This window comes from Saimiri boliviensis, chromosome 3, assembly GCF_048565385.1.
Source record: "Saimiri boliviensis isolate mSaiBol1 chromosome 3, mSaiBol1.pri, whole genome shotgun sequence".
Classification (NCBI taxonomy): Eukaryota; Metazoa; Chordata; class Mammalia; order Primates; family Cebidae; genus Saimiri; species Saimiri boliviensis.
Genome location: NC_133451.1, coordinates 162,977,539 through 162,991,965, shown reverse-complemented (window position 1 = coordinate 162,991,965; position 14,427 = coordinate 162,977,539). Strand labels below are relative to the sequence as shown.

At 34.9% G+C, this 14,427-nt stretch overlaps 1 protein-coding gene across 3 annotated transcripts in view; it reads left to right on the top strand.

Annotated features, from left to right (window-relative positions):
- Nucleotides 1-14,427, top strand: part of FAT4 (FAT atypical cadherin 4) — a 175,151-nt gene that overhangs the window by 111,445 nt on the left and 49,279 nt on the right. For all 3 annotated transcript variants that reach the window (XM_074396930.1, XM_010338361.2, XM_010338360.2), the window contains one exon: nt 4,096-4,276. In XM_074396930.1, the coding sequence (XP_074253031.1) occupies nt 4,096-4,276 (181 nt within the window). The remainder of the gene's footprint in view (nt 1-4,095; nt 4,277-14,427) is intronic.

The window sequence follows — 14,427 nt, the reverse complement described above, 5'->3', positions numbered from 1 at the left end:
CACAAACAGAGAAAAGCATCAAAAAAACACAGCTTCTTCATTCAGTTAGCACATAAAGGAAGTGCCAAGATCTGTGGTCACCAAGGACTGGGGAGTTTGTGTCACTCATCTGGCACAAATGCGGTAAAAATAAGATTCACTTGAAATTAAGGGACATTCCATTTTTTTCCCTTGATTTCATTTTTCTTAGTAAAGCTGAAAGACAGTGACTTTTGGAGGTTATACTATCAGTCAACAAGCAAGTGGTTGAAGTGGGATGGAGGGTTGGTAAACCTCATTCACAAGAATAATTGTCAAATATATTGGAGGCAGGATTCAAATTTCAGGTTAGTTAAATGTCAGTAAAAGACTTAGAAATTTAGAACAAAGTTTCTGAAAGGTTTCTTAGGAAAAACTAACCAGACAGTGTGCATAACAAGAAAGCTGAGACAGTTGCAGAGATTGTACTTCACTTTTCTTGAGGTAGGAAAAACATAAGAAGAGAACTCCAAGTGCTTATGAAGTGGGTAGTGGGCGATAATAAGGGGAGAAAAAGGGGATTCTGGAGAAGGTTCTTGGCTTGAAAATCCCCTGTGTAGATGTAGAATCACCCACGGGGCTGATCCTGGCTTGAGGATCCTCTGCCAGTGTTGCGGATCCTCCACTAATCTTGAGGATCAACAAATGATCCTCAAGCCAGAATTGTCTGTTGTCACTTGTGTGCTTTGAAAATCATCTGGAAAAATAAAGTGATATTCTTTGGTATGAAGATAGTGAGTTTGAACTTGTCGTAAGTTTTCCTGGATAAACAGGGTTTGTTTGTTCCCCACGTCCGCCATTTTCTTGCTAACTCAGAAAATGTATCTACCACAATATATGGTTTATAGACAAAGAAATAAATACATGTTCTTGAACAAATGAGTCAGTCATAATTTAATGTGGTTTTCTTTATGTGTGTCACCAGATACTTTAGAATATCAAATATCAATATGATATTTTAACTTTAATTTTCCGTTAATTATTTTGTTAATAAGTTTAGGTATTGTGAATAGAGCACAATGTTTATACGAGAGATATACAGATCTTTCTTGAAATCTCAATGTAAATCTTAAAATTTCACATTTAAAAATGCCCAGTTTACTATGTCTTCCATAAAACTGTGGATTTTTAGAAAGCTAGATGTCCCATGTTTTTTTTTTTTTCACTGCAAATTAATCATTGAGATGAATTATTATTCAAAATATCTTCCTGGATAATGTCAGACTGAGTTGAAAGATTTGGGGAAGGGACAGAATCCTGACAGCTGTAACACAGAAAACTATATAATATAAAATAGACCATTCATATCCATTTCTGTGGATTTTTTTTGTCTTTAGAACAAGTACAAGAAAAACAATGAATAACATGGAATATAACTTAACTACATGCTAAGTAAAGTCCTAAGCACATTACATTCTTATCAATACCTCTTTGGGGTTGAGTCTATTACCATTCTCATTTTACAGGTGTAGACTGATTTTTAGTGAGTAGAATAAAATATCAGTAAAAGAGATTAAAGAACCCTGCTTCTCCTCTTACCCATTGCCTCTCTGGAACCTTGATTTATGTATCCCCTCTTTCAGTTTCTCTCTCTTTTCCATGTCACCCCCTTTTGCTCACACAAATGCACACACACACACACATTTTGCTAGATAATTTTTGTTTTATGTAACTGGTGGGAACCCTACTAACATTTTTCAGATCATTAATTTCCATTTCATAAAATTGTATATAGTGAAACATACATTCAAGAAATTTAAGCCAAACATTAGTACTCAACAATACACCCCAAAATATTTATTTTTGCCTTAATATATTGCTTGGGGGAAATTTAAAATCTATGCCAAGATTACTGTGCCCAAATGCCCCACAAACTTATGCTGGCCAGTAGCGAAGCTCCCTCTCTGTGGGGTGTTCTCTCCACCTCCTGCCTGGTGCTCTCATAGGCTCAGTGACACACTGCTTGTCCAGATCCCCAGTGCTGTTCCCCCTACCGGCAGTACCTTCCAGCTGCTTGTCAGTGATAAAGACTCCAGGGCTACTTTCCATGAGTCACATCTCAGTGACATTCCTCACTAGGTCTGTGGCCTTGAAAAAGCTACTTAAACTTTCTAAACTTGAGTTTACTCATATACAAAATGGAGATGACAGCAGTACTGATTTATGAGGATTAGATAAGAGAGTCATGTAACCTTCTTAAACCAGCGCATGCATATCTAAGGACTAAACAAATATTTACTGTTATTGATATTTCTTTTAATATGTTGCATGGAATTTTTAGTCTTATTTGCTGTGCTTCTACATTGTATCCTACTTTCATATCTATTTTGCTGTGTGTGTGAAATATTTGGTACATAATCTTACCATTGTTAACAGTAAGCAAGTACTAAAAAGTCATTTAATTTTTTTAAGTTTATGGTTCATTATACATATGACCAATATATTGAGGGCTGTTTTTTCCCTTTAAGGTAAAATCAAACACTAATAGGTAAGATTTTTGCAGTCGTGAGTTTTACATTAATTTTTTAGATATTTGTTAGATGTCCATTTTTTTGACTGTTTGAATGTTAATTTAAATGAAATGCTTATATAAAATATATGTATATGTACATATGGCAACAGTTATTAGTGTGCCTTGTAAATTTAATTGTATCATTTTCTGGGAGGTATCATGCTTCTTTATTATGCTCTGTTCAACTAGTCATACACATTCTCTCATCTAACCTAGAATGTAAGCTTACTGTATAAAGAAAAAAACATAACAGGTCTCCAAAACCATTTCATTCCATAATTTCCCCATCTGTTGATTTTGGTTCCTGTACATACAACTGAGCATAAAAGCTGATTGGTACTAGGCCACAAGTAGTTACAATCTAAGAACATAAAAAAAATGATAGAGTAGTGGTAAAGGAAATACCAGCAAATTACCCAATTATTAGAAAATAATATTGTAAGATTGAGAATCTCAATAACATTCTGTGCTAATAAAAGCATTCCATAAAAATTTTACAAATAAATGAATGAATGTCTTTATTTACAGAATATTGAATGATAAAGTTAAGGATAATTTAAATGTTGTATTAAGGAAAATAACTTTGTTGAAAATGAAGTAGTATTTTAAGCAGAAAAGGAGAGTATCTGGGGCTTTCTTTTATTTTATATAAATGCAGTTAAATGGATCTTCATTATTTCTATTTAGAAGAGTTGGAGTTTGAAAAGACTGTTTTGAAAACACAACCAAAGGCAGGTAATTTGCCTTTCAGATACCGGGACAACCCACACATTCCAACCAATATGGCATCTAGCTGTCACCACAAAATGAGTCTGCTAACTTCGTGTAGTACAGATAGTGTAGCCCAAGTGTTTGGCAAATGTTGGATTTTCACTATATATTGATAACAGAGCTGGAAAGGAAATAAAAATGCATCATTTTACATTACATTGAATTTTAAATAGAAGCAGAACAAATGATTCTGGGTTAGCTCATCATTATAAAGTTATTATAGCGCATGCAACATAACACTTTTGAGATATAATTTGAAGCTTCTTTTTTTTCTCCCACTAACAGGTGTTGATTAGTATGGGAAAGGGATTTAAATACCTCAGAGACACTGGAATTTGTGATAGTTAACAATGATAGTCACAGCTGAGAGTCCAGTTTTTAACATTGCCTTGTTAGTTGGCCAGCTCTCCCATGCCTGTGGGTATTCTTTAAATCTGGTTTTGCGCTATTTTAATGTAATTTCAGAGAAATTACCGGCAGGGCCTCTTTTGTGGCATTCAAATGATATTGTTGTGCTCTACATTGTTGAATCAGCACCTTTAAAATAGAATAAGAGCATGATACATGCTTTTTTGTGCAGTTACTAGGAAAGAGTTCAAATTCTAGTTAACAAATGAAAATATGTTTCTTGTAACAAAATTAAAAATCACTTAATAACTTATGTGTTCAGAAATTTTACTTTGAGGTTTCCTAAATTCTCTTTAGCATTTCTGTCTACAGCTCATTCTCGTTAAATTCGTAATTCTTTGTTTTCATTTATAAGCATTGAGACTTAATTTTTTTTTTCTTTTTAGGATCCCCTGCTTTGACCGGAACTGGAACAATCAATGTCATAGTAGATGATGTGAATGACAATGTCCCCACATTTGCCAGTAAATCGTATTTCACAACAATTCCTGAGGATGCACCAACTGGAACAGATGTTTTATTGGTAAATGCCTCAGATGCTGATACTTCCACAAATGCAGTTATAAGGTCAGTATGTTTTCCTTTGTAAAGTTTGGCTGTTTTCTCATTAAACATTAGTTTTTGGATGACATGAATACAATGTTTTATTTAAATGAACGTTATACTAAGACATATCTTATTCTTGTTATCTATTGCTGATAACCAACAATTTATAAAATGAGGATTCAAACAGTAAACATTTTACTTATTACTGTAACAATTTATTTAATTTTTATTTTATTTTATTCATATTTTATCATATCTCATGGTTTTGTAGTTTGGGACTACAGTGGATGTTGCTCTGTCTCATGGGGTTGTCTGGTGTGACTTTGCGGTATCTACATGCTGACTGGGTGATCTGGAGGGCCCAAGATTACTTTGTATGCCTGCTGCCTTGGCAGGGTTGGTTGGAAGGCTTGGGATCATGTAGGCCCATTCTGTCCTCAGGTAGTCTCAGAACTTCCTGATGTGGTTCTTTAGCAAAGTAGCTGGACTTTTTACATGGTGGTTCTCAACTCCAATTGCCACAAGTGAAAACTCCCAGAACTCTCGAAGGTCAGACCCAGATGTGCCATAGCAGCACTTCTATAATACGCTGTTGGTCAAAGCAGTGATGACCAGCCCAGATTCACTGTGAGGAGAAATGTGCATTACTCATTGATGGGGAAAATGTTAAATAATTCGGACTATTTTAACCCACTACTGGTCCCAGTAACAATATTTGTGTTTTCTTCATTTAGTAAATATATTTTATTTTGCTTAAATCTTCTTAAAATGGAGAACAGAAATATGATAACTTGTTCAGAAAGGATGTGAAAGCAATTGAGTTGCAAGGTTTTATTGACCTAGCTTTTTACCTTCTTCCCTATCTATACTGAACTATAAGAAATGAATATTTCCAAATATTCTAGAGAAAGACTCACAGATATAAATATTTTATAACCCTCCTCCACTTTATATTTTATACCCCTCTTCCATTTTATATTTTATACCCCTCATCCACTTTCTGTAGGTTGGTATTAGGTAAATTAAAGTTGGTTAGATGGCTATGACAGTAATGGATCAGAAGACAAAGTTTGAGATATTAAGGATTATCAGCTACATGTAACATATGTACTGATATGGTAATGATTTGATTAATGTCTTACTTTGTTGTTCATTATCAGTTTTAACAAAATCATTTTGGAAAACTGGATTTTAACACAAATTTTAAAGAGCACATTCGGACCATAATACTGGGCCTCTCTAAGGAACTGAATGACCTTTAAGCTGAAAGGACTGAGCTGTGAGTTGGAATTATGCTCATTGTTTTATCTAAGAAAGTCAGTATGTCTGGACCACAGTGAGAAAGGAGTCAGAGTGGGAAGCAGGGGCCAAATCATGCAGGCCATATAAGGGCTTCTGAGTCATGATGCAGAATTGGGGTTTTCAAATTTATCCTTAGGCAAGAAACTACTGGGAAGTTTTAAACAGAAGAGACACATAAACTGGTCTACCTTTGGATGGAATCTGTTGAGGCAGGACTGTAGAGAGAGGGTTTATGGAGAGAAACCAGTGACAGCATTTAGGCACTAATTAATAAAGTTATTCCAAGTAGAGTAACATTAGACTTATGTGGAAAAATGAAAATTGACCAAATAGATTTGGGGAATACCTTTGGAACTGGATGTGAGATCAAATGAAAGAGAGAAATAATCATTTACTAAGTTTTCCACTCAAGCACCTAGGCAGATCATGATATCATGATACCATTTACTGAAATGGGTAGCATTGAAGGAGAAATAGTTTTGGGAGAAATCAGAAATATTTTATTTGAATATAATTTCAGATGACTGTTATTCATTCATTTGGAGATATCAGTTAGGAAGTTGGGGATATGAGTGTGTAGCTTAGGGTTGGAGTCAGGGCTGGATATACAGATTTGAGAGTCACCAGTGTTTAGAGGACATTTAAAACCAGTAAACTGAATGAGAACATCTTTGGAAAATATATTAGTCTGTTCTCATGCTGCTTTATAAAGACATACCCAAGACTTACATTGGCTATGGAAGCATCATAATCGTGGCAGAAGGCAAGGAAAAGCAAAGTCACATCTTACATGGCAGCAGGCAAGAGAGCTTGTGCAGAGGATCTCCCATTTACAAAACCATCTGTTCTTGTGAGACTTATTCACTACCACAAGAACAGTGTGGGGGAAACCGGCCCCAGAATTCAATGATCTTCACCTAACCCTGCTTTTTGACATATGGTATTATTACAATTCAAGGTGAGATTTGGGTGGGGACACAGCCAAACCATGTCAGAGAGCGTGTAGCAAGAGAAGGAAAGAGGGACTAGAATCAGTCACTTGGAGTTCAGCAGAAGACAGATTTAGGAGGAAAAGTTCCCCAGGAGACTAGGAGTTAAGGTAAGAGTTAAGAAGGTCTGAAATTAAGAAGATCTGGCTAGAGACAACAGAGGAAATACAAGACCGAATGGACATATACATGCATTGCAAAAGGAAGGAAAGCTACATGCAAATTTCTTTCAGTGTACCTAGACTTACTTCCAAGAGAAGAACTGACTTCCCAGAGTCCTGTAAAGTCAAATCATAGAGGACTGAGAAATTTCTGTCCAGGGTCATAGCCTGTTTGAGTCATTATACTTTGCACCAACCAGAGGAAGGCAGGTACAAATGAACCTCTTCCAAGTTATGAGAGCTTCAAAAGGCCATTAAATTTCCCCTCCACTCCCCTTCCCTCCCCTTCCCTCCCCTCTTCCCTTTCCCTCCACCCTTCACCTTCCCTTTCCTTCCCTCCCCTCCCCTTCCCTCCTCCTTCCCTTTCCCTCTCCCTCCCCTTCCCTCCCCTCTCCTCCCCTCTTCTCCCCTCCCCCATCTTAAACCAAAGCATAGAAATAATGAAATCCCTATTTTAAGATTCAATCCAAGCTGAGCACCATAGCTCACACCTGTAATCCCAGCAATTTGGGAGGCCAAGGCTGGCAGATCATGAGGTCGGGAGAACAAGATAATCTTGGCCAACATGGTGAAACCCCAGGTCTCTACTAAAAACAAACAAACAAAAAATTAGCTGGACATCATGGCGCATGCCTGTAGTCTCAGCTACTCAGGAGGCTGAGGCAGGAGAATTGCTTGAACCCAGAAGGTGGAGATTGCAGTGAGCTGAGATCATGCCACTGCACTACAGCCTGGGTGACAGTGCAAGATTGTTAAAAAAAATAATAATAATAATAATAAGATTCAATCCGAAGTCTTTAGCTTAACACTGAGAGCAGAACCTTGGAAATTAAGCTGTGTGGAATTGAATCCTGACTCTACTGTTACTATTGCATGAGTAAGGGCAAATTAATATTTCTGGACCCAGTTTTCAGTGGACTAGGCAAAGTAATAACAAAACTGACTTTATAGAGAATAAGTAAAATAAGTTAAATGAGCTACTTAGAATAGTGCCTGGAACAAAAAACATTGCTCAATAACTGTCAATTCAAATAGTTCTAATCACGCAAAACACCTAGACCTCTACCTATCTATCATTCGTTAGTGCTAAGTAAGTTTCTGATAATGATTTTGGAAGAGATATCCTATCTATGGTAGTGTGATAATCTAATAATTCTTTATCATCCATGTAGATATTCTATATACTGTTTCTTAGACAGCATATAGAATATTGTCTATCAGATACAGGGAAATTCTCTTATATGAGATGTGTAAATTCCTGAATATGAAGTTGAATGTTTACAAACTTGATCCTGTCTTCCACTGAGTCATTCATTTAATTACAGAATAAAATGCTGTGATGACATGCTGTTTTTTTCCTAGCGCGTGTTAAAGATTCATTGCAAAATGTTATCTTATGCCTGTGAATTATGCTTGTAAATTTGGTCTAGAAAAAATTCTATTCATACTTTCAGAATGTTTACAAAGTTGAACTGTAGGTGATGGTATTGTTTTGGTTTGATAGTACGAATTTTGGTTATGTGATTGGTTGATTAAATTTTCTTCTTTTAATGTAAGAATTAACATTATATTTTTAAATTCATTGAAATCAAAAAACCCCATCAGTGAAAATCTTAAAATGACTATACAGACTATCATATAGTAAGTTAAAATGAAAATTGAAGCTGTTTTTACCTTGTGAAGAAAACATTGTATTCACTTGCAAATTAACTTAGGGCAAACAATGATTGTAGCTTAAATTAAAAATATTTTCACAGATAAAGTAAATAGTTATTATAACCTCAACCTTATGTACTCTAGTTTGATAAAATCTTAATGGAATATAATATATTTTATGGTTGGTGTTAATAACTCCTTGCTATTAATGGTATCCTGAAGACAACCTATTCTTTTTTCAGTTTAAAAGAGCTATTGTTTTAATTATTTTATTTCCCATTTAAATTGTACATAGGTTATTTACTGAACTACTGATGGGATCTCTAGGAGCATAAAGTTTTATGTGTCTTATAAGTTAATTTTTTCAAATGATCTAGCCTGATTTTGTATACAGCATCCAGCCAATAGATGTTTACCTTTTATTTCTACCTATTTGATAAAACTTTGTATTTCTACAAATGGTGTCCTTACTTTAAGTTATACATTTTACTTCATCTTTAGTATTTTCCTTTCTTAGTCTTGGTCTATTCAGATTATGTCTTTGCCTTCAACATACCTATTCCAGAGCTTAGCTTTTATAGATATGCATCCCTTTTTCTCCCAACTGAACCAAATCTCTATTCACGCCTCACTTTTAATTACTCTATGCCACAACCCTGGATAATGTAACAAACTCTACGGACAAAGTTAACATTCTAAGGAAAATTTCTTAATATGTGCCCTTACTCTCTTCCCATTCAATTTTCTCCAACTCGTTAATTCAAAAGTTACTCATTTCTCTCATGTGTCTTCATTCTCTCTCTTCCTTGGACCACGTATATATCTTTATAAATGCCCATTTACATAAGTTAGCTTATCTACAGAAATGCTCAGAATATCTGGTGCTGAATTCTGGTTCTTTTATTTGCCTACCATTGCCTAGGAAAGTCATTTTAATGCCTCTAATGCTTAGTTTCTGCATCAATAAAAAATGAAAATAAGAATTTATACTTTACAGTTTGTGAGGCAAACATTTACTAACCATCTACTAGATATCACACAGTATTTGTTGAATCCGTTAATAATCAATAAATGTCTCTGGCACAGTTATTAGGACACAGAAGTCACTAAATTAATTCAAATGTTTTTTTTTAATTTTTATTCTTCTCATATCTATTTTACTCCTAATATATTCCTTTTTTATAGTATCTGGTACATGACAGTGTTTTTCACTTAAATAAATGCGTTGAATGAATGATTTTAATATTCTCTAGAATGGTTGCTTTTACTCAGTCTATTTTTAATACAACATTCTTAAATGGTTGGCTTCACAACCTGTTTTCTCTGGCCATTCGTTCCTGAAAATCTTTAGTCTGATTTTTTTCCTAAAAAAGGCCCTGTCAGAAGACCACTGAAATTTGTCAAGTCCAGTGACTTTTCTGAGTCCTTACTCTACTTAACCTTCTGCAGTGTTCACACTACAGGTCAAGCCATCTTTCCTCTTTGCCATTTTTTCCTCCTAGATATCTATATAAATATTCTTCTCGTCATCCTGCATCTCTGTTCACAATTTGTCTTCTGTTTCTTTTTTTCTCTCCCTAGAAAGTAATTTTAATACTTTTTACTGCATTGTTTTATCATACTTTTGTGTGTGTGTGTGTGTGTGTGTGTGTGTGTGTGTGTGTGTGACAGAGAGAGAGAGCGAGAGAGAGAGAGAGAGAGAGAGAGAGAGAGAGAGAGAAATTTATTCCATTGCTGCAATCATCAATTCTGTGACCAAACCTCCAAATCTGCACTGTCAACTCTGATTCCACTACAAAACCTTCCACCCATATTTATAACTCCCTGATAGACATATTACATTGGAGGTTCTGTTGGCATCATAAACACAGTGTACCTAAAATTCCTTACTTTTCCAGTTTCTCATCTTGGTTTTCTGCTTTCTCTTAATAATATTGCCTCCGTTTGTTTTTTTACCACAACTTGCGGCTAAGGGTCATCCTCTCTCTTACTCTCAATCAGTGGACAACTTCTCATGTTTCTTCTTTTCTCATGCATCTGGCACCCATTCTTCAGTGTATCTCTTCTGCCAAGATCCTAGTTCAGTCCATAATGACATCATGCCTGTACTATTATAATGAAAATTAACTCACTTCCATGACTCCAGTTTCTAATCCTTCCAATCTCTGTAGTATACTATCCTGTAAAATTATGAAGCCCTGACTATGTACCAAAAACTTTGTTAAACTCTGAGGAGTTTGACACTCTAGGGCGGAGAAGTACAATTTAAAAGAAGAGGTAATTTTATAATCTCTTTAGAACTTTATAACAAGTATAGTATAAGTATGGAATAGGTGGAAAGATAACAGTATAGTCAATGATACTTGAGAAAATCATTAGAAACTTCAAGTAATTAATAAGTTTTAAAAAGACAGAAAAGTAGTTTATGGACAAATAAAGGAATGAAAAACATTCTAGTTAAAGACAGTATCAGGTACTAAGGCAAAGAGCTATGCAAAACACGGCATCAAAGAAAGTATTTCCATATGATTGGAATGGACTTTGTATACCATATAAAAAATTCAAAATTTCTTGTTGCATCTAAGGAGAGAAACAACTAAAATGTTTTAAGCAGCAAGCACGAAAACATGACTAGTTTATATTTCATAATGATTTCTCTCTCAGTGTTACAGTAAATTATTTGTACAGAGCAAACGTGAGTCAGTGAATTGAAGGGCAATGGCAGTAGTATGCATCAACATGAGCATCTCTTGGCTCTGCTTTAATAATCATACTTTCTTCCTCAAAATCTTTCTATTCCAGTTTGAAGACTCCCAGTCTTCAAATTCTAGTCACCCCATATAAATGGCCCCAGCATCTATCCAAGTGAATTCTGCAAAACTCTGCAACACATATCCAGAAGTTCAGCATTACTGGATCATTTTCTGCTCATGGGACAAGGATCTGTGTTTTCTCAAGCCTTTTAGCTTTGTTCGGTTTATTCTATATTGTTTACCAGGCCTTGACAATCTGCTACCTGCAGGCCAAATTGAGCCTAGTGTCTGTTTCTCTAAATAAAGTGTTATTGGAACACAGCCATGCCCGTTCATGTACCAACTGTCTATGGCTGCTCTGGCTGTATGTTACATAGCTGAGTACTGCAGCAGAGATCACATGACCTGCAAACCTGAATGTATTTACTATTTGTCCCTTTATATAAAAGGTTTGCTGACAATTGACCTAGAACTTCTTTTTTCTCCCCTTTTGAACACTATCGAAAAATAGGTATCTCCTTTGCAACTTATGTTAAATTTATCCTTCTCTGAGGTGGCTATATTTTAATCATTCCAGTCAAGAGTGTTATCTTTGTCTTCTGAATACCTACACCGACACCACTTTACTGTTTCGTAGCACTTTACTGTTTTCTAATTACTTTTTTGTATATCTTTCTTTTATAAAGGATATAAACTTAAAATCAGGATTTTTTAACCTACTTAACCATGTATTTTTTTTTAAATTTAAAGTCCCTTTATCGATTTGACTATCTAAATACAGGTTGAGCATCCCTAATCTGAAAATCCAAAGCAACAGAAATGTTTTAAACTTTTCTAAGAATCAACATGATGAAAATTCCACACCCAATAACTTTGCTTTCCCATGTTTTGAGGTACACAAACTTTGTTTCAAGTAATTATCAAAAATATTAGATAAAATTATCTCCTGGCTATATCTATGAGGTACATATGAAACCTCATATATATCTCATAAACGAATTTTGTGTTTAGACTTGAGACCAATCCCCTAGATATCTCATTATTTGTATGCAAATATTCTAAGACCCAGACAAATCCCAAAGCACATCTGCTTCCAAGAATTTTGAATAATGGATATTCAACCTGTATGTAGATGGATTCGAATGGACTATATAATAGACTACTGTATTATAAATATGTATTATGTAGGTCCTATTATGTTTGTAAACCTAGACTTTTAAATGCTTACCATTTATCAGTTACAATGCCAAGTGCTCTACATGAAAAATATTTTTAATACTCAAAACTACCAAATAAAAAGAGTAAAATGTGATCTCCACTTTACAGATAAAGAAGGCTTAAAAACATTAAGAAATTTTTTAGGGACATGGATAAAACTGGAAACCATCATTCTCAGCAAACTGACACAAGAACAGATGTTCTCACTCATAAGTGGGTGTTGAACAATGAGAATACATGGACACAGGGAGAGGAACATCACACACCAGGATCTGTCAGGGGATGGGAGGCTAAGGGAGGGATAGCAGGGGTTGGGGGATACAGGAGGGATAGCATTAGGAGAAATAGCTAATGTCGATGACAGGGTGATGGATGCAGCAAACCACCATGGCACATGTATACCTATGTAACAAACCTGCACAATCTGCCCATGTACCCCAGAACTTAAAGTATAATAAAAAAAAAGAAATTTTTGTGAGTTTAAGTGCTATTAATGGGGTTAAAATTTATGGTCCAAGTGAACTATGTTCTAGGGTTCAGTCTGTTAACTGTTACTAAATAATAGTATTCTCTCAGTAGACAGTATAATGCCTATAACCCTAGTAGATCTCAGGAAGAGGCAAAGAAGTTTTAAAAAATCAAATGGGGAAATTTTAATTTTACAAAAACAATAGTTGATTAGCTTATTTAGGGTTCACAGTGGTCTCTGTTTATGCAAATAATTTGAAATAGTAATGTATTCTCAAATTAGAAAATAAATTAACATGTTTATTGATTTTCATTGAACTAAATGTGAATCCATTCCATATTGACACAACTTGAGCAAGAGTCCATGTTGGCCTTAGCAATCAGGTACAACATTTCCTGTCTTCACTACATTCCCTCATTGAGTTTTGCCTTCTTTCTACTGTGGTATAAGGGGAAAAGTGCATGTCGAAGTCATAAAGACAGAAATTCAGACTCTAGGTCTACTCTTTATAGATTGCATGTTTCTTTGTGCAAGTACCCTAGTCTCTGTTAGATTCAAATTCCTTATCTCTAAACAGTCAAAAACTAAGACTAAACTATTAGGAGTGTTCGGGGATTCAAATAAAAGCATATATAAATTCTCCAGTAGTGTGTGCTTGATATGCACTAAGAAATCAGTAAGTTCCTGGAAATCGTTAAAGAACAGTATAAACGTTAAACTGTTAAGGAGATACCACAAAACACAATCTAATAAAGTTTTTAACCTTACAAAAATTAATGCAGGGCAGAGAGGTCATTAGGACAGAGGAGAATAGAACCAAGCCTCAAGTAAAAGATGTGGAAAAAATCTAGACATATTATCTTAACTGTCAGTCTAGGTATGGAGCTTCTTGTATTTCTTCTGTTTTTAAAAAACTTAGAAATATAAATTTGCATACAACTGATGTTATAGAATATCTCATATTTAAAATATACTTTTATATGCTTTAGAATCTAGTGCAATATAAAAATAGGATATTAACGATACTTCATTCATTTTAAAAAATACTAATTACCTACTTTAAAATAGACAATCATATGGGCAATAGCATAAAATAAAAAATAAGAATTTATAACTTAAGTTTCTTTGTCTGTGTTCTGCTGCCATCGCCACATACTGGATAATTTCTAAAGAATAGAAATTTATTTGGCTCACAGTTTGGAGGCTAGGAAGTCTAAGGGCATAGGCCTGCCTTTGGTGAGTGCTTCCTATGTGTTATTTCATGGCAAAGGGCAGAAGGCATCACATGGTGAGCAATCATGTGAGACAGAGAGAGGAAATCAGGCTGAACTCATTCTTTTATCAGAAGCCCACTCCCTCAACAGCTAACTCCCACTTCCATGATCATAGCATTAATCCACTCATAATGGTGGAACCCTGATGGTCGAATCACCTCTTAAAGGCCCTACTTCTTAACATTGTTACAATGACTGATTTCAAGGTGAGTTTTGAAGGGAATATTTAAATCATAGCAAGTTTTTTTGAATGGATCATTTAGTAAAACTGGACTAAAGGCCACATCCTTTGCCTATCAACACATTACACTTAATAATACACCATGGTCTTGACATATACAAAACATTCA